The 20,023-nt window shown below is 44.5% G+C and overlaps 1 protein-coding gene across 3 annotated transcripts in view; it reads right to left on the bottom strand.

Annotated features, from left to right (window-relative positions):
• NUP133 (nucleoporin 133) overlaps positions 1 to 20,023 on the bottom strand; it is a 63,836-nt gene that overhangs the window by 24,143 nt on the left and 19,670 nt on the right. For all 3 annotated transcript variants that reach the window (XR_008316669.1, XM_053298448.1, XM_053298458.1), the window contains exons 9-18: positions 18,530 to 18,677; positions 17,111 to 17,255; positions 14,109 to 14,275; positions 13,849 to 13,940; positions 12,978 to 13,141; positions 12,551 to 12,645; positions 12,243 to 12,467; positions 7,883 to 8,005; positions 6,595 to 6,694; positions 4,174 to 4,416 (exon numbers count right to left, since the gene is read on the bottom strand). Coding sequence is in view for 2 of the 3 variants with exons in the window: in XM_053298448.1 (XP_053154423.1) it covers positions 4,174 to 4,416; positions 6,595 to 6,694; positions 7,883 to 8,005; positions 12,243 to 12,467; positions 12,551 to 12,645; positions 12,978 to 13,141; positions 13,849 to 13,940; positions 14,109 to 14,275; positions 17,111 to 17,255; positions 18,530 to 18,677 (1,502 nt within the window). In the remaining variant the exon portion in view is untranslated. The remainder of the gene's footprint in view (positions 1 to 4,173; positions 4,417 to 6,594; positions 6,695 to 7,882; positions 8,006 to 12,242; positions 12,468 to 12,550; positions 12,646 to 12,977; positions 13,142 to 13,848; positions 13,941 to 14,108; positions 14,276 to 17,110; positions 17,256 to 18,529; positions 18,678 to 20,023) is intronic.

Genomic DNA, 20,023 nt, shown 5'->3' with positions numbered 1-20,023 from the left:
GGTGGATTGTGTGGAACCCATAAATGACTCCAAGTTCTTTGAATTAGTCTTATCTGGCACAGGGACAGCTGGGGACATTTCTCTAGAAGATTGTTCCTTCTGACTTGAATGTGTTTTTCACATTTATATTCCACTCTTCCTTCAAAGAGCCCAGTACATAGTTAAGTTTCTCCTCACAACAACCCTGTGAGGTAGGTTAGGCTGAGAGATCAGTGACTGGCCCAAAGTCACCCAGCAAGTATTATGGCTGAATGGGGACTTGAACTTGGGTCTCCCCAGTCCTAGTTCAACACTCTAACCACAACACCACGCTGGCTTTATTAGAACCTTTGTCCTGGTCAGAATTGGTTGGGTTGTTCTTAGGCGAGAAATCCACAATTATAGGCCCGCTAAGAGAAGCCCATTGTAGTGGGCAGTCAGCCATCAATTATAGGGTTAAATGCATCAAGTGGTTTTCCTTGATTGACAGACTGTAGATCCTCGGTCATAACCCAATCGGTTAACAAGCTGAGTGGGACCAAAGGGTCCCCGAGGGTCTGCTGGGAAGAATGTGTGCCCAGGTGAGAGGAGAGCAATGGAGTCTAGCCAAGTTGTCTCAGGATGTCCCTGGGAGTTAGTGATTGCAGGGTTGGTCCCTGGGAGTTAGTGATTGCAGGGTTGGTCCGCCTAGATTTTGGTGAGGTCCAAGGGAAGGAAGCTAGGGCTTATGGCTTTGGAAGGTTAGACTTAGGGAAACATGTTTTATTAAGACTTGCATTAGAAATTATTTTCTTTTATATGTGTGTCTTTGCAATACCCATCTATCTATTTTCTAATTACCTCACTGCAATAACTGCCTAGTAATGATTAAGTCAAGTACCACCTATAAACATCTGGGCGATAGGAAAATCTCTTGTAACAACCACTAAGAAGCTAGCCTTATTTGCTATCGCTACACTTGGATTCCTGAACTTGCCTATTTTTGTGGTAAATCAATAAGTTGTTTTCTTTGTCTAAAAGCTATCTTGGAGTGTTTGACTGATAGGGATGGGCCCGGACCGGTCCGGAGGCCATTAAAAAAGCCTCTGGACCGGTCCGGAGCTGGGTGGTTCGGTCTGGGGGTGGGGGTACCTTTAAGAGCGGCAGGAGGATTTACTTACCCCTCCCGCCGCTTTCCCACTTGGCGCCGTGATCCTCTGTGTAATTGGGGCGGCAGGACACCTCCCTGCCACCCCTTCCCCGTTACTTGCAAAAAACCCCAGCAGTCCTTTGCATGCGCACGTCACAGAGACGAGCGCGCGCACGTCTCTGTAACGTGTGCGTGCGCAAAGGACTGATGGGTTTTTTTTGCAAGTAACGTCGGGGAAGGGGCGGCAGGGAGGTGTCCTGCCGCCCCAATTACACAGAGGATTATGGCGCCAAGCAGGAAAGCGGCGGGAGGGGTAAGTAAACCCTCCCGCCACTCTTAAAGGTACCCCCCCCACCTCAGTGCCGGACCGCAGTTGGCAGTTCTGTGCACACCCCTATTGACTGACTCTGGGAGAGGGGGGAATCCTCTAGTTCACACAGCCCCGCCAAAAGGACCACAAAGCCTGGTATTTCCCCACTTAAACATATATAAGTGGAACCACATTTTTATATTTTTCTGCTAGCAAAATAAAGAAGGGACTGAAGAATTATTGCTCCCTTTCAGTCAGAGAAACCCTGCTAACTACAGAGCAGTTGGTGGCAGTGATACAATCTACCGGAGATTCTTCTAGTTAGTAGTGATGTGCCCGGACTGGTCCGGAGGCCATTCTACAGGCCTCTGGACCGGTCTGGACATGGGTGGTTCGAGGGTTTACTTACCCCTCCCACTGCTTTTCCCCCTCCGGCGCAAGTATTTCTGTCAGTAATTGGGGCGGCAGGATACCTCCCTGCCGCCCCTTCCCCCACTTGGCTGCAAAAGGCTTCAAGAAGCTTTTTGTGCGTGTGCACGCCGCACGCGCTTCATGTCTCTGCGACGTGCATGTGCGGCCGCGCACGCACGTCACGGAGACGTGAAGTGTGTGCATGTGCAAAAGGTTTCTTGAAGCCTTTTGCAGCCAAGTGGCGGAAGGGGCTGCAGGGAGGTATCCTGCCGCCCCAATTACTGACAGAAATACGTGCGCTGGAGGGGGAAAAGCGGCTGGAGGGGTAAGTAAACCCTCCACCCGCCCTTAAAGGAACCCCTACACCAGTGCCGGACCGCAGCTCCGTGCACACTTCTACTAGTTAGTTTTAAACCCAGCCAGCCCACAAGGCTCAGGGAGGGATGACCCAGCAGCAATTGTCTGCCAGGTGGGCTTGTATGGTTCTTTAGACACACAACATACTTGAACTGCAGAGGGTGAGGAGGTACATTTCCCCAATTCTGCTGGTGGTGTGTTAGTCAACTTCGAAGACACAGAATGGAGACTGTCCCTCAATGTTGGGTCAGACATCAATGTCAAGACGCATCTATGCTTAGACCCCAATCGGTTAGGAGAAATCCCTTGCTGTTTCCATTTTTTAAAAATGACGGTGGCGATGCTCCTCTTTGCTGACATCTTCGGGTCTCTTAAAAAAAAAAAAGAGTCCGAGCACACACACACACACACACACTCTCTCTCTCTCTCTGAGCGGTGGGCCTGGGATTCACCCCTTCCGACATCGGCCTCAATCCCAAGGGTCAACTATAGACTGACATCCATGATGTTTAAGTAGAAGGTAGCGGTGATCTTTGCATCGGCATCGGAGGTCTTAACACATTTTCATTTAACACCACTCACAGTTGGAGTTCCCTGCTTTTTCTTGTTTGCTTCGAGAATGACAAATCTTGCAGGCTCAAGCATTATGTTCACCCAAATAAATTAAATATCGATTGTGACTATCTGAGAAGGGAAGAGTCCCTCTACAAGCAGTACTTTTTTTTTTTTTTTTTAATTAAATCGAACATTAGTACCAGTCCTAATTGCGATTCAAAACAGAAACGTTAAACTGTCCGAGTTCAAAACCAGAGTAAAAATATACTGATAATTTTCTCACAAGCTTGATCTAGGAGTGAATCCTTCACAAGGTGAACTCCACAACAGTCAAGAAGGAACTGAGCAACGGGTGCTCTAACCACCGAAAATAATGGATACGCCTCATGAGTGGTGGGTGAAGTCAAGAGTGCCTTGAGCTGAAGAATTCTTCCATGGAGGTTTCTGCACAGGCGCAGAACCCATTTTGTGAGAAAACATGGATCACCATAAAGATCAATATTATTTTCATTTCAAATAAGAGCCTTTTTGAACACTTTGAATTCTGCACAAATGCAACAAGTTTGCATTACAATCTGATTGTCTGAAATGGCCTGAGCAGTTATAAAACAGTACTGCATCAACACAGAATGTGCAAATGATATGGCCATACTATCACAAAGATTTCTGCAACCTTTTTGAAATATAGGCAAAAAGGTATTGAGCTAGAATGCAAGATCCACAGAGGTTTACATTAGAATTGCCTCTCCCGAGCTGAAGCGATAAGCTACAATCCAGATGAATGGGGATTCCCTTCAAACAGCTCTACCCAAACAACCCTGCCCCACCCAACTGCTTCTTAAAACTTAGATGTTGAAAGAGCAGTTATGGCAGGAGTATTTTCAAAGAAGCAGTCTGGGAGACTTTAGGCAATAGTTTGGGACTGCAGCAGCTGAAAGGGAAAAAATCATCACATTCTTGTCGGCATTTTATGTATCCATCTGTACTGCAGCCACAGTGTTCCATCCTTAACCAAAGAATTAGGCCTCCGCAGTAATGAATGAATGAGAGATCCTCAGTAATAATTCCTTGCAATTTCCCCCCCATCACATCAATTTTAAAGAAACAAAGAACTCAGCACTGGGCTGCATCCAGTGGTTCCACTGGATGGAACCAACTGCTAGTCCCCCCACCCCCTTAAGATAGCATTCAGGTAGCATCCACAATTATCCTTAGTCTTGCTGAGGAATGAGGACAGCTGATCTAGATTAAGGACAACCATGAATGCTATCCTAAGTGAAAAGCTGCCACCCCCCCCCAAAAAAAAACCCTGAAGGGAGAGACAGAGAGAAGAGCACTTCACCATTTCTTTCCCTTCAGTGTTCTGTTTTGCTCAACCGTAAGCCATTAGCAGGGATTTAAACAGAGCCTTTACAGTAATAGCAGCACTTACGCAGTGGAGACAAGAGTTCTGATCTTTTCTGCACATATTCCATTTCCAGACTACTGTATCGTTCTTGATACTCAGGCCGGTCCACAGATTTCAGTTGAGAGACATAATCATCCAGAAAGCAATTTAGAAGTGCCACCAGCTGCTCTGTCACAGTACTGCGGAGCTTACTGTTCACCTGAGGATAGATCTCCTTCAGAATGACTTCGTGCTGACGTATTATTGCAGATCGCACACCAACAGATGCTTGAGAAGACAAACAACAACAACAACAACACTGTTTTAGAGACATCCACATTTTGTATAGTAAGCTTCAAAGCTGGCATACAACAGTACGTAAAGGGAAAGTATAAAGTAAGAGAGGGAACTGCAAGAACAAATGTATTCAGTATTTCAACAGCAAAACAGCATTTCCAGCACAAGACTTGCAGCACAGTCAGTACTGCCAAGGAGAAGGTGGGAGTGAACAATTCTAGCTGAACCAAAAGCTCCAACTGAAGACAGGAAATGATGATTTCTAGAGCTCAGTACTAGTTGTCTATCCATGCTGTCACTTTTCTGCTCACAAAATGATCTGGAAAGTTCCAGAGATTCAGCTATGGGCTGCAACACAAAAGCATCCACTGTTTTCAAAGAATACTTACTTTACCAGACAATCTCCATCTTTATAGTAAATTCTGAAAATTTAGACCCACTTTCTTTACTTTTCTAATAGTATGGTTCCTATAAGCTTCTTAACATTGTTAAGTTCCAACATTCAACATGGAAGTTATTTCCAAATAAAATGTAACACGAATCCAGCACATAATTCATCATATGTTTAGGTGCTTTGGGAAGCTATAATGGGCTATACACACCATCTACACGTAGGAAGTGCATTACACCCTCCCTGTAGGAATTTTATTTGGTAATGTGCAAAATGGACTAAGGTACTGGGCAACATATCAGTTCAGGGAACTAGATGAGAAACTACATGTTATTTTCATGAAGACAGAGGTTCCAAGTGACAGCAATAAGCACATTCAGGCTTTATTATTCTTAAGCCTGGTTCACAGGATCACTTTTTAACCCAGAATGTGAAAAGGCTGGGTCTCAGACTCAGGCAGCCTTCCTGTCTTTCCCTATTTGCTCTCCTTGATGAGAATGGACAAGTTAAGATCATGGCTGAGAAACCACACACACTTTCAGTGCCAAAAAGAAAATGTAGTATTTAATGCAAAGCTTAACACAAGTTTACACAGCAAAATATCTCAAGTTGGGATGTGCAACAAATCAAGATTTGTGCATAGTTTCGCAGCACAGATTCAGCACCTTTAAAAGGGAGAAGAACAAGTCCCTCACCTGCTCCCCTCCTCCCCTCCATACAGCTTCCTGCTGCAGTGGCACTCCCTGCAGCAGCCCTGGTGCAGAGGAGGCACGTGTATGGCCATCATGCATGTGCGGAGGCCATGTGTGCGCCACCACTGGGCCGGGCTGCTGGGGGGCGGGGCGGGCGCGGGCTCTGCAGTAGGCAGCAGCATGGAATTGAGGAGGGGCACCTTTTAAAAGGTGCCAGATCTGTGCACAAATCTTGACCCTCCTCAGCAAATAAATAGCTTATGTTGGGGTTCATGGATAGCTGCATCACTCCATGTCAAATCATAATACCGACATACAGACAGATGTACCAGCTCAGTGTGAGAATGTGAACGCAAGAAACAAAATATTTAGCATGAGAATCGTACCTTTAACTCACAGGCTTATCCATCCATGTATATTCATATAACATGCACTCCTCCATTTGAAACTTAGAGCAGAGGCAACAATTTTAGAGGCTAATAAAGAATTTTAAGTGTGTAAATATTATGGCCTGGATCCAAATTAACGTGCATACAAAATGCCTCCTCCTGCCAATCCCCTCCCCCACTGCAGCCTTCTGTGCCCCATCCCCTGCAGCTCCAGAGGACCTCCCTGCCCTTGAGAATGGCTTTTCAGGGGATACAGAGAGCTGCAGTGCCAAGTTTATTTTATTTATTTATTGTTAAATTTGTATCCCGCCTTTCATTAAAACAATCCCAAGGTGGTTTACACAAAAATTAAAAACAAAACTATAAAAATGACACAATTAAAACATTAAGCTAAAATATAAAATAAATCTGACTGAAAGGATTTAAAATACAAGCATAAAAACGGTACAAAGAAGCAGCAGTAGAGACAATCATATAAAAGCCTGGGTGAAAAGCCAAGATTCCACACACTTTCTAAAAACTGTGAGAGAGACTGAGGAGTGAATAGCCACTGGGAGAGCATTCCAGAGTTGGGGGAAAAGCCCTGTTGCACAAACATTCTTCCTCTCATGTCCTTCTGGAGCCATCATCATACAACAAGATGACAGAACTGCTGCATGATAAACTAATAGCAAAACAACACTTTCCTTATTCTCACCTGTCCATGGAATATACTCTGGTTCAATTTCTACAGGCTCTCTTATTTTATATAAAGAGGCTTTAGATTGACGCTCTTGAATAGCAACTTGTAGCATATCCTAGGGAATATTGAGAAAGAAAATATAGTATCAAATAGCATAGTAGCCTACTTATCAAAATGTGCTTTTTAAAAAAAGCATAAATACTAATAGCAAAATCAGGTAATCAAATACATCAGTTTGGAAGCAAAGTGGGGCCACCTCCAAAATAAGGTGGCGGGTTACTCATATTTGACGGATTTCTTAGGTATGCAGAAGAATATGTATTGTAAACTTTCAACAACGTTTTCCCCACAACAGTCATTATGGACTGCTATGAGCATAGAGCTAAGAAAATTCTAGAGTGACCTCTATTGACTGGAAAAGGAGAACACCTGCTTTTGTAGCAACCTGTTATGAGAGAAGATCATGTTGCTGCTACCCAGTCCAAGCAACACTATAACCCTGGATTTCTTCATTGTTTGCTCTAGGCAGCTCTCATGTCTGCCCTAGGGGAGAACAGAAAAGTCTAAAGGAACCAGGAGTCACACAAGCTAAGTGAATCTATCGTTGAAGTCAGAGGAAACATGGATTGTTCATGTTGAGAAGAATGAAAGTCGCAGGAAAATGGAAGGCGGGGGAGAGAGGAAAATGGCCTGCTCAAGGCCCTAAGAGGCAGGGAGATCAAAACCAAAGGGATACATGCCATGAAATTAAAAAGCACTCTTGCTCCTGCACTATATACAGGGATGTTTCAGGAGGAAGGCAACAAGAAGCACGCTGCTTCCATTTCCCATTCTCCAACCTCCCTCCCACTATATAGCAATACAACTGGTGTAAAATATAGTCAAGCTGACTCTCACCTCAAGAGTAGAAAAGAAAATGTATTTCCCCCCTTCCCACTGCAAGAGGTCTGAACAGCACTGCAACACTCCTGTTCTAGGCTTGCTGGAGCCCTGAACAGGAGCTCTTAGGAGTTGGAGATACACTGCAAGATTTTGTTGCAGATTCTAGCTGCTCCATCAACACACAGTTAACACATAGCTTCCTACTTCTTACTAGCTCCTGAATTAGGATATGATTCAAAGTTATCTAATGGACTTTTAAAATCCATTTGTTTTGTTGGGAGAGATCTAAGCAAATGCTCAGCTCTTGCACTGAAATCAAATGAGATTTTAAAAGCACATAACTATGTGGATTATGTTCACAGTTTGTCAGGTCACTGTACTGGCTTTTTACCAGTGCAACTTAAATTTAGAAATGCAGTACCTTTATGATATTGTTTACATGGATAACTATTTCAGCCCTTTTAGCAGGTTCAGCCGATGCATCTTTCAAGACCTGTTCTTCCTCTTCCAGTAAGCATTCAAATATAGAATCTATCTGTGACACCTGGGGGAGAAAAAACCCACAAACATACAGGCAGTTAATATATTTCATCAGGTAAGAAGTAGCAGGGGGAGAGAAAGCGGTCCTATCTAACCCCAGCACAGCATCTTTTCAGTGGCTGTTGCTAGTGTCTGTGTTATAGATATCCTTTTGGGATAGGATACCATTTATCTATCATCTAAACCGCTCTGAGAACATTTGTTGAAAAGCAGTATACAACATTTGTAGAAGTAGCAGCAGTAGTGTTTCAGGTAGGATTTTACAAACTGAGCAGTTTATGTGTTTCACTTAGCACATCAGAACTTGTATAAACAGAGCTTTTTTGCCATTTTATTTTTATTATCAATTCTTCCCTGCCACAAGCTAGGGACACTTAGTGGATTATTATTATTAAATGATTGTCTTCTGTGGAAGTTTTGGCTCCTGCTTGAGACATCTGGCATGGCTCTACGAGAAGAAATAGAAACATTGGTACTCACCATGAAGGTTTCTTCTTGCAGGTGTAATGGAGGTCACTCAGCATGTGTTATGCCCCCTACTTGCTCCAGGAAGCAGGACAGACAACTCTGAAGAACCTTAACATAGCCCTCCAATGGGTGGTCCTTCTCAGTTCATAGCACAGCTCTATCTCAGTACAGAAAGATGCAACCGGTAAAACACATAAATAGAACAACTTGGGTGCCTATTACACTGGCTCAAATGCAGAACATATATACAAAGGAGTGCAGATATAGAAGATAGCACATAAGACAGGACAGGAAGACCCCTTCCCAGACCTTAGATCCAGCAAAATCCCTGGATGTGCCTGGGTGACCCCCCCGTTATATCAGTAAGAAACAACCTTCACGGTGAGTACCAACATTCCTTTCTCTGCCGGTGCAGGAGGTCACCCAGCCCAGCGAGGGAAATACCACAGCACTCAACCACAGGTGGGAACAGGCCCAGCTGGATTTAACGATCGGGAAAGACCCACTGCAGGACCCTTTGACTAAATGCTGCCCTAGCAGAGGCATGCTCACCCATCTTGTAATGCAGGCATCCCCAAACTGTGGCCCTCCAGAGGTTGCTGAACTACAACTCCCAGCATCCCTAGACACACTTTTTTGTGGCTGGGTATGCTGGAAGTTGTAGTTCAGCAACATTTGGAGGGCCGCAGTTTGGGGATGCCTGTTGTAATGCCTCAAAAAGGTAGATGGAGGCTTCCAAGTGGCCGCCTTACAAATCTCCTCCAAAGAAGCATTAGTAGCAAAGGCAGCAAACATGGCGGCTGTTCTGGTAGAGTGAGCAGTGATGGTCCCAGGAACCTTAATGTGCTGTAGGTCATAAGCCAACTGGATGCACGACTTGACCCAACGAGCAATGACCACATGCTTTACGCCCCATCGTAGCCACCTGAAATGAAACAAACAGTGCATCCGATTTCCAAAAGGAAGCAGTCCTATTGATAGAGAGGACAAAAAGCCATCTGCACGTCCAGCTTATGCCATTTTTTTTCCTTGGGATGTTTTGGTGAAGGACAAAATGACAGCAAATATATGTCAGATGCTCTATGAAATGTAGAATTGACCTTTGGTGAAAAAGACGAGTACAGGATCAGGCGAACTGAGTCTTCAGCAAATATGCAGATTGCCCGTCACAGACAATGCCTGTAACTACAACACCCGCTTTACTGAGCCACCAAAAACGCCACTTTCAAAAACAACACCTTTAAAGATTTAGATCTGAGGCTCAAAAGAAGTCAAGGATAGAACCCTCAGAACTGTGTGCAAGTCCCAGGTTGGGTAGCGGTGGCAGACCAGTGGAGAAATCTGAGTGGCCCCCCTCAAAACCTTCTGCAGCAATGGATGTTGGGAGAATGAACTACCTTTTTGTGGGAAAAGCATTTGTTGAAGGCATGTTTCCTGTCTTTTTAAGGTGTTAGCTTCAATTCCCACAGACAGGCTGTCCTGTAGAAAAACCAGCAGGTGTCACAACTTACACTGGTCCAGCCGAACTGAGTGCCTGGAAATCCACCAAAGAAAACTGCGCCAAGTGGTCTGATAGATTCTATTGGTGGAAGCCTTTCTAGAAGCCAGGATTGTGTCGTTGACCGCTGAAGACAACCGATTTTTCCTTAACAAGGACCTCTCAGCTTCCATGCAGTCAGCTGAAGCCATGCCAGATTTGGAAGAAGAATTGGGCCCTGAGAGAGCAGGTCTGCCTTCACTGGTAAACTGACAGGATCCTCCACTGCCATGGCTACAATTTCTAAAAATCATAGTCTTCTCAACCAAAATGGTGCCGCCAAATGAAGAGTTGCACTGCACAAACGAAGCTTGCAAAGACATCGCGACAGCAGAGGAACCGGCAGAAACGAATACATCAGCAACACAGACCAAGGGACCGATAGCGAGTCCACCATCTCCACCCCATTTGTGGGGAACTGTGAGTATAATCTGTGTAACTTTGAGTTCTTTGATGACGAAAACAGTCTATCACCGGAAGTCCCGACTGGAATGTCAACCAGTGAAACACGTGTGGGTGAAGACTCCACTCTGCCATCTGGATTTCTTGCTGGCTCAACCAGTCCACTTGAATATTCGACACCCCACTAACATGATGAGTCCAAATGGATTCCAGATGTGATTCTGCCCAGGAAAGGAGCTCCATCGTCAACACTTGAAGCGAGTGAGACCTGGTGCCCTCTGGTGGTTGATGTGCGCCTTCATAGATGTGTTGTCTGAGCACACCAGAACATTCTTTCCCTGCAGAAATGGGCTGAATTTTAGTAGCACCAAGTGGACCGCTCGCAGCTCTACCAGTTGATGCTGTGGGAGCCCTCCCTCCTCCACAACCACTGGCCCTACACATTGTGGTTAAGGCAGTGTGCCCCCCAGCCCGAGACACTCGCATCCACGGTGATGATAATCCTTTCCAGTTCCAGGAGGTACTTTCCCCTTGCCAAGTTTTCTGGAACTTCCACCAGACCAGGGCCCTGTGCAGAGAAACTGGAAGCTTGACATATCTGTCTTGTTTTAATGCAATGTTCGTTTGATAAGACAGAAGGAATCATTGTAACCTGTGCAGACGGAGTCTGGCCCAGGGAACTGAATCCATGGCAGCCACCATTAGACCCAGAAGCCTGGCCAATCGCAGCACCTGGTCTGTCTGAAACTATGCCAGTTCCCCTGCTAGACCCCTGAGCACTGCATCCTGTCCTGAGAAAGGTACAGAAAGTGGTCCCTGGTATCCACCTCCACCCCCAGATGCTGAGATGGAATTAAGTGCTCTTCTCCTTGTTGACCAAGAAGCCGTACTGTTGAAGACCAAGAGTTTCCTGCACTGCTAAGTTGACCTCTTCCGGAGTCCTGGCTCGAACGAGCAGATCATCCAAGTAACAATGTAAGTGAACACCCTGAAGGCGAAGACGTGCCACCAGTGGAACACTTCGTGAACACTCTCGGAGCAGAGGAGAGGCTGAATGGCAATGCTCTATACTGGTAATGTGCTCCCTCACAGCAAAAGCGTAGGTACTTTCTGCTTTCCACGTGAATGGGGACGTGAAGATATGGTTCCCTTAGATCTATGGAAGCCAAGTAATCTTCTGGCTGAAAAGCTTCCGCTATGGACCGGAGATAGCTTTACCACGTGCCTGTTTACCCCTCTGAGGTTCAGGACTGCCCTTAAGGATCCATCCTTTTTTGGCACTGTGAACAGGATGGAATACACTTCCTTGCACACTTGAGCTGGTGACACTATGGCCCTATCTGGACTAGTGTTCGATGGCTAGAAGAAGCCCCTTGTGCTTTGCAATATTCCTGGACTTGGGTGTAGGGAGGAACTTGTCTCTCGGATGGTGGGTGAACTCTATCTTGTAGCCCTGACTTATCATGGAAAGCACCCACTGACCTGAGGTGGATGCGTTCCAGGTGGGCCAAAAGTCCAAAAGGGAAAGAACACAACAAAGAAAAGACAAACCAAGAGTATGCAGGCCAAAAACAATGGAGCTAAGCGACGATGTCTCACTGGAGCAGAGTGAGGACAAAAAAACTGAAAAGGACTGCTCAACGGAGGCTGAAGAAAATTAAGGTTCTTCATATTTGTTTGTCCTGCCTCCTGGAGCAAGTAGGGGGCATAACCCACGCTGGGTGACCTCCTACACCAGCAGAGAACTAAGCTATCATAAGGATGATCATATATTGAACACAGGTCTTATTCACACAGGAAATCATAAGTGGGATTGTAGTTTCTTTAATGTTACCTCTCTGAAGAAAATGTCTGCAGGAGTTAGACTTGCTGGAACATCACTTTCTCTTCGGTCCAAAGCAAGCTGTATTGCAGCATTCACCACATCTGCCAATTTGTGGTGAATGTTCTTGAGAGCAGAGGCTGCCAATAACTTTTCTGCATGTTCACACAGTAACAACCGAGTTGCCATTGGTGCACCTCTTACTGGAAAACTGCTCAAGCGTCCAAATAAACCCACCTTGGAGAGAGATCATTGTAAGTAAGAAGATTTCATACCATATTGTGCACCACTGCCTATATCCCAGTACATTAGGATCCTACCTTATGAAGAAACTCAATGAACAGAGAATGCGCCTTTGTCTTACTGTCCAACTGACGAAGTAGAATGAGGGATGAGTTGGTGAAACTAGCTGCTTCTGTAACACAATTTGGGACAAAGAAGTGGGTTTTTAAAAGTTCAGCATTTAGACTTTTTAAGGTTTATATTTACAGATATGAACAGGGTTGTTTTTTTTTTTTAAAGAAAAGTTACTTGGTACTACATGTTCTTATGATAAATTTAACTAAACTAGAGTCGTATTACTCCATGAAACATATAAAAACAGGCTGAAGGGCATGACACATGCTCATTTTTGTTAAGGGAGCTTTCCTCTCCACTTATTTTGTTCCATCCATACTGTAGAGCTCACACCATGGTTATTTTCTTTATATTAGACAGCAATTTAATTTTACAAGTAAGAGGCCTTACCTTCAGGCACAGATTCAGCCCATCGTGGGTCAGATGTAGGATAATCATCCACCAAGTTCACACTGATTTGAGTCACAATCTTATCCAATTCAGAATCAGGACCTTGATCTGCACGTGATGAAAAGAGCTCACCAACTATGGCTAGTGCACTCTTCATATCATTCCTGAGAAGCAAAGGAAAATTGTCACAAGTTAACTCATAGAAGGGCACAGTGGCCGACATCCCCAGTGCAGGAGCACAATGTGCAAAATACCTCCAGAGCATTTAGTAATCCAGAAGGGATTGGCAAAAAAATCACTCGCCCACCATGACATGCAGCCCAACTTGGGGTTATGAAATGCTGCAGAGGCCTTGAACGCTGTGCCTCTGCACCATTAGTGGGGGTATTGGCCATTATCCTTGGGAATCTACATAGTTTTTTAAAATTCCATTTTAAATAGCAGATGGATTGCAATGCTTTTTGATACATTAAAATAAGAGGCTGAAGTCCTCTGTATCACCCTAAAATTGTCAATACCACCATGTAAACTGCCTCAACATGTGTTATGGAATTTCACATAACTATGTGTTGAATGTTCCACTACTATTCAAGCTGAATGTGGCAACCATCTTGGAGATCTTGCCTCCAATTATTTGTGGTTTGCTTTACAAAATAAATCTGTTCTCTTTATACCCTACTGCCACTAATTATTCTATACCCAGAGACGTAAGTATATATACAACGTAGTTAATGCAACCTATATCATCCCACAAATGGAAACCCTCTAAAGACTATGTGGAGATGCTGATAATACAATTCTCTCTACATCATTTTGTACACACTATGCTCCCTAGAATGAAGGCTATTCTTTGGTTACATGTATTTTGTACCTGCAATACAGTAAGAAGGCAGTTTTCAGCAATTTAGTCTTATCCTCTTGGGCTATAATATCCATTCTGGAAGGAGCAACGAATTCAGGATTCTAAAATATAAGTACAGAGGTGGGGGGAAGCCCTTAGAGAATAATAACCTTTATACAAGCAACAAATGATGTGGCACAAATAGACTCTGAAAACCCCAGGTTTAACCACTGAGAATACATTTAGGACAATATTTTATCCCCCTTCAAATGTGTAAGTGTTCTAATTACCTCATAATCATCATGATCTTGTTCAGCTACAGATGAAGCTAAAGAATCCTCAAGGTCTTCAGGAAGAGAAGAAATGCTTTCCCTGGAACATACAGCCACAAGTCCATTTTTTCTGGTGAAAAAAATGGGAATTCCAGCAGAGGAACCTGCTCCTAAAATTCTGTCACCTGAAAAGAACTTCAGAGTCAAATAAAAAAGGCACAAGATAGAATGCATACACAAATTCTCAAAATTATTGTTCTTGTGGGTAACCATATTTATTTCTGAATTTTGTTTAGCCAGCCTATGGTAGTGGTTACATCAAGGAGTGGTAACAGGCATCACTCCTTTAATGCATCAGAACTAAAGTATATGAAGTATATGCACACAAAAGTGACTATCTTATCCTGCCTGCGTCAGTGCCTGAGCAGGAGCAATATACAGCAGAATCAGCTTTCAGACAGCTTTGACATGCTTGCGTAAGAATTTTCTTCCACCTTGTGTTGTCTAATTTTTCAACTTCATGGATGGAAGGAAGTGAAAGACAGTCCAGCACTGCTTTCTTTCTTGCATCCTTAGCATTTACAGATCTGAGACTGTTCCAGGAGGAGCACTATGACCTTTCATTGCTAAGCTCTCATTGCTAAGGCAGCTGAATCATGAGTGCACCACATGGCCCCTTCCAGGCGTTTATCAGTGGGGGCTTTTAAGGCAGGTTCCCCGTCCCGGTGAAGGACCGATCTGGAATCATCGCCACCACTGGAGCATCTGTTGGAGTCGGGGGGGGGGATATAATTTGTTAGTTATTGTTGAGTGCTTTCTATTGGAGATGGGAAGTTTTCATGCCACCTTTGCTGCCTCCAAGAAAAACAAAAACAAAACGCAACTTTGGAATTGGAAGGGCCATATTAGGAAACATAGGAAACTACCATATACTGAGTCAGACCATTGGTCTATCTAGCTCAGTATTGTCTTCACAGACTGGCAGCGGCTTCTCCAAGGTTGCAGGCAGGAATCTCTCTCAGCCCTATTTTGGAGAAGCCAGAGAGGGAACTTGAAACCTTCTGCTCTTCCCAGAGCGGCTTCATCCCCTGAGGGGAATATCTTGCAGTGCTCAAACATCAAGTCTCCCATTCAGATGCAATCAGGGCAGACCCTGCTTAGCTATGAGGACAAGTCATGCCTGCTACCACAAGACCAGCTCTCCTCTCCTATTATTCGCACTTGGACTAGGAAACACCAGCGTAATTTTACTTGGTGGCTGGGGATCTGGAGACATGGGTGGATTGAGCCCCAAAGTATGTATGGACTTATTCATCAGTGGGGCAATTTCTGGTTCTTGCCCATTAGACCACTCCCCTTCTTCTCTGTCTGGGTGTTCAGGGTCTAGCACACCAGAGGGGTTCCCTGGGCCCTCTGGGGAATCATCCATTGGGATGGGCTCCTCATCCAAGGAGATAATAGGTCTTGGGGTAGATGGAGACTTGACTAGGTTGGGGTTTTCACACTCTCTGAAGCTTCGGGGGCTCTCTAGGCAGTTGTGGTAACGCAGGCTCCTGGGCGGCTTACTGGGTGCCTGAATGGGCTTTTGGAAGGCTTTGCTGGTGCTTTCCCTTCGGGACCCTAAAGTGAACTTTGCTTTAGCTTGGTCCATGCAGCAAAGGGAAAGAAAGAAGAAGAGAAAAAGCAATGAGGGGAAAGCAGAAAAAGCAGGAGGGGATAATGGGAGCAAAACCGAAAATTAAACCAAAGCTAACCTCTCCCCTTTCTTTGTTTCTTTTTTTGATAAGACTGAGTTTTAGAAGATCTTTGAATAAAGCAACAAAGCAGACAGCCAAGAAGTATAAATGGAAAATAGGTGAGAGAGAGAAAAGGAAACAATCAGAGAAAAACAGAGAGAACTGCCTGGAGTCAAATACATGACTAAAAGAACTGGGTGGGGCCAGGCTCCCTTGGCTCTTAAAGGCTTCAACTTAATTTGCATAGCCCTGCCTTTGAGCCACGTGGAGAAGCATAACCCACACTGAGATGTCCTTAGATTGCAGCAGCAGAGAAAGGGCAGTCTTCATTTTCCTCCTAGAGAAAGAGGGAGCCATGCAGGTCTCAAATGAGAGTGAGTTCCACAGCCTGAGGGCAACAACTGAGAAGGCCCTGTCCTGCACGTTTGTTTTACTTTGTGAGCCACCCAGAGAACAATTTGTTATGAGGTGGCCAAATGTTGTTATTATAATGTTTCTATTTACTAATTTGAAAGAGCAGTTGCAATTTTCAACGAGGAGAGAGAAAATTGAGGTTGCCTGAAGCAATATCCTCTCTTATATTCCATAAACATCCATTAACTCTGCAGCTTAACAGAGGGAGAGCAAGGCCTTTTTGATTGGCCTGCCTGGCCCAACTGCCACCTAGGCCCTACTCTTTGGGATTAGCACTCAGCTACTGTGTGGGAAGGAGTGAAATGGAACAATCCTTCCGTTTGACGTATTTTTGTTGTATGAACCTACCTGTTAATTTTTATCTTAATTGCTTCAGAGGGCCTGTTTGGGGTAACTTTGATGTCCGACATATGGCGCGAGCTACAGGTATCCGCTTTTCTCCAAGGTCATACTTTGCCCCAGGAGAAAAGCTCCCTCTGCCACTGCACCAATGGGAATTTCCCTCCTGGGGCAGAGTGGCTGTGGGAGGGGTGTGCAACCTGGATCACGACCACAGCAAGTGCCTAAGGTTAGAGCTTTTGATTAGACAAGAGAAAATCATGGCCAACAATCCAATAAGTGTAACATGTAGCCTGGCTCTCAATATGAAACAGAAAGTAGTTCAGCCCTTCAATAGTGCCCCTTCGAGATAACTATACATCATCAAGCAAGCAAATATTTAGAGGTCAATTTAAATGCAATATAAAACAAGCATTTCAAAGGATATAGACTACTGATTGAATTTTAATTCTGCCAATGCAACATCTCAAGGAGGTACTGACAAATGAGTTATAATACTGTACAGCTCAGGTGCTTTTTTAGAGACCTCACCTTGAACACTGAATATCATTTTCTCCTGTGGCAGAGAAATTCTTCCTGTTCCAGTTGAGCAAGCAAACACCTCATCTTTTGCGTAGAGACAAGCTGCATGGCCAGAGAACTTTGGGATTATTAACTGACACATCAGTTCTTCAGGCTGAAAATATTCCATTAGGAGTTACAGTCAGTGACATGGGCTAGGCTATTAGAATACCTGGCATTAAAACATCCCAGAAAGCAACAATACCATCTATAAAACCTGCTAGGTTTAACACAAATGCATAAACATTGGATAGGGCTTTTGACAAACCTGGCAGTTTGAGCTGACAGTTTGAGGCACAGCAGGAAAGAGATAGCTTCTGGCTTTATGTACCAGACTCCATTAACTTTTCCAATATATGCTGAGCTGCACTCATAAGACTCTGAGCTGCTCATACAAGTACAGTGTGCATATGTAAACAAATTTAAAATATATTTTATCTACTTTTTAAAATTACTAATCATTTGTGCTGTTTTAGAGAATGCAAACTCCAATATGCACCTTCTGTGTGAAACAGCCGTGTCTAGTAGAGCACAGTGCCACCAGTTACTCAGGAAAATGACTGGCACTGGGAGGGACACACCAACAGGCATCACACAAAGAAAGACAACCACTTGTGACATAAATTAGCTTATTTCACAGGACATGGCACTGCAGTTGGCCATCCTAAGGCTCCTTCCACCTGGCCATGTAGCCCCCTTCTTCAGGGGAAGTGGAACAGGAAAGGGGTGGAGGAAGACAGATTTCACACATCAACTGGTCAGGTTCTTCCATGGCCCAGTAGGTAAAGATCATAGGAAAAACTGTATATATCATTTACCAACCCAAGACAAATACAATTATACTAGCTGGCTCTGTGCCTCTAGTTATCCCTCCTCCTCCATTTTCCCTCTGTTCTCAGCCCCCACACCCGCCATTTTCATTCACCGCCTGCCAACCACCACTTTCTTTCCCCCCTCGCCTGCAAGCCTGTCTGCCAATGCTGCTGCTTTCCTCTCCCCCTGATGGCAGCTCGCCTACAAACTCTCACGAGAGCTGCCGTGCATGGAATTAGCGACAGGTATGCCTTAGAGAAATATACATATAGATTGTAATAGCATGTTATTTCATTTGGAAATCAGTGATCAAATATTTCCCATATTACACAGAAGACTTCAAGTAGCCATCAGAGTTAACAGAGTCCATTGCTTCCATAACTCATTTCATTTTTGAACATACCACTACTAACAGTCTCAACTTTGCAATTCACATGCAAATCTGTGGACATAAAGTTACCCTTTGATCAAAATTACTTAAAATCTATTAATAAATTTGGATCAAGAGCAAATTAATGAAACACAAGAGCTCAGGAACAGTATATACAAAGAATTTTTAAGCATAATGGTGATTACCTGAAAAGGTGGATTATACCGGGTAACCTCCACAGTACTGTTGTCAGACATGTGGTAGCCATTGTCCTCTACTGTTATTAAAGTATAATAGATGAGACATGGACTGTCACCAGGATGCCAGGCTGCAGCCAAAATCACCAGTCCATCACTATTGATTGAAAAATGAGAGAAGCAGTTATTTGCCTTACAAAAGAATGTTCAGAAATACCTAGCGCAGGGGTGGGGGCATGGACACAAAATGTAATGTTTGGTTAATAACATCTCAAAATACTAGATCAAAAGAATACAGATTATTTACCCTTGGCTTTTGGGAGTGGCGGGGGACAGCATTCCATAGGACAGCCCTCATTAAATGACAGATATTAATTTAACAGCTTATCATGCATGAACAACTTTTAGTACCAGCAGATTATTCACACTGACAAACCTATAAAAATACAGTAACTGCTCCAAGATGCCATTCTTTTTTTTAAAAAATAAAATTTTATTAGAATTTTTCAGTTCAAAATACGATGACAGGTAGGTATCATATTACAGAATAACAATGACACATATTTATAAGGGCAGGTTTCCTACCTGTAACTGCAGTTCTTCGAGTGGTCTTCTGTGCATTCACACTTGGGTTATGCGCCTGCGCAGAGCCAGATTCCAGAACCTTCCATAGCCTCACCAAATATGGAAAAAAGAGTGGGAAGACATACTCCCTCTGTAGGACTATCCACCTTCTACCTCAGTCTTTCGTCAACTGCCGCCACGGCTTTACCACCGGGCTGCTGCGGGGAGGTAGGGCACGAGTGTGACTGCACAGAAGACCACTCAAAGAACTACAGTTACAGGTAGGAAACCTGCCCTTCTTCTTCATGGTCTCTGTGCATCACACTTGGGATTACAGCAAGTTTAGCTTACCTGGAGGAGGAAGCAGCCTACTGAGATACTGCTTGAAGAACGGACTGCCCAAATACAGCCTGATCCCTGGACCAGACATCCAAGGCATAGTGCCGCACAAAGGTTGATGAAGTGGCCCAGGTTGCAGCCCTGCAAATCTCCGCTAATGGAACTCCTCGCCAGAAGGCCTCGGAGGATGCCATGGCTCTTGTGGAGTGGGCACAAACTGGACCCGGCAGCTGTCTCTTCGCCAATTGATAGGACAAGCAAATTGCCTCCGAGATCCAGGCCGACAGTCTCTGCGTTGAGATAGGCATGCCTTTTGATGGGCCCGCGAAGCTCACAAACAACTTCGGAAACTTTCTGAACACCTTCGTCCTGTCCACATAAAAGGCTAGCGCCCATCCAAGGAGTGGTATGCACGCTCCGTCTCAGAGCTCGGATCAGGAAAGAACACTGGCAACCTCAGCTCCTGCGCCAAATGAAACTTGGACACCACTTTCGGGAGAAACATGGGGTCAGGCCTCAGAACGACCCTATCCTTGTGGAACACTAAATAGGGAGAGTCGCACCGAAGGGCCTGGAGCTCACTCACTCTCCACGCCGAGG

Source organism: Hemicordylus capensis, chromosome 1, assembly GCF_027244095.1.
Source record: "Hemicordylus capensis ecotype Gifberg chromosome 1, rHemCap1.1.pri, whole genome shotgun sequence".
Taxonomy (NCBI): Eukaryota; Metazoa; Chordata; class Lepidosauria; order Squamata; family Cordylidae; genus Hemicordylus; species Hemicordylus capensis.
Note: the sequence above shows the minus strand (reverse complement) of the source record. Positions and strands in the feature narration are given on the sequence as shown.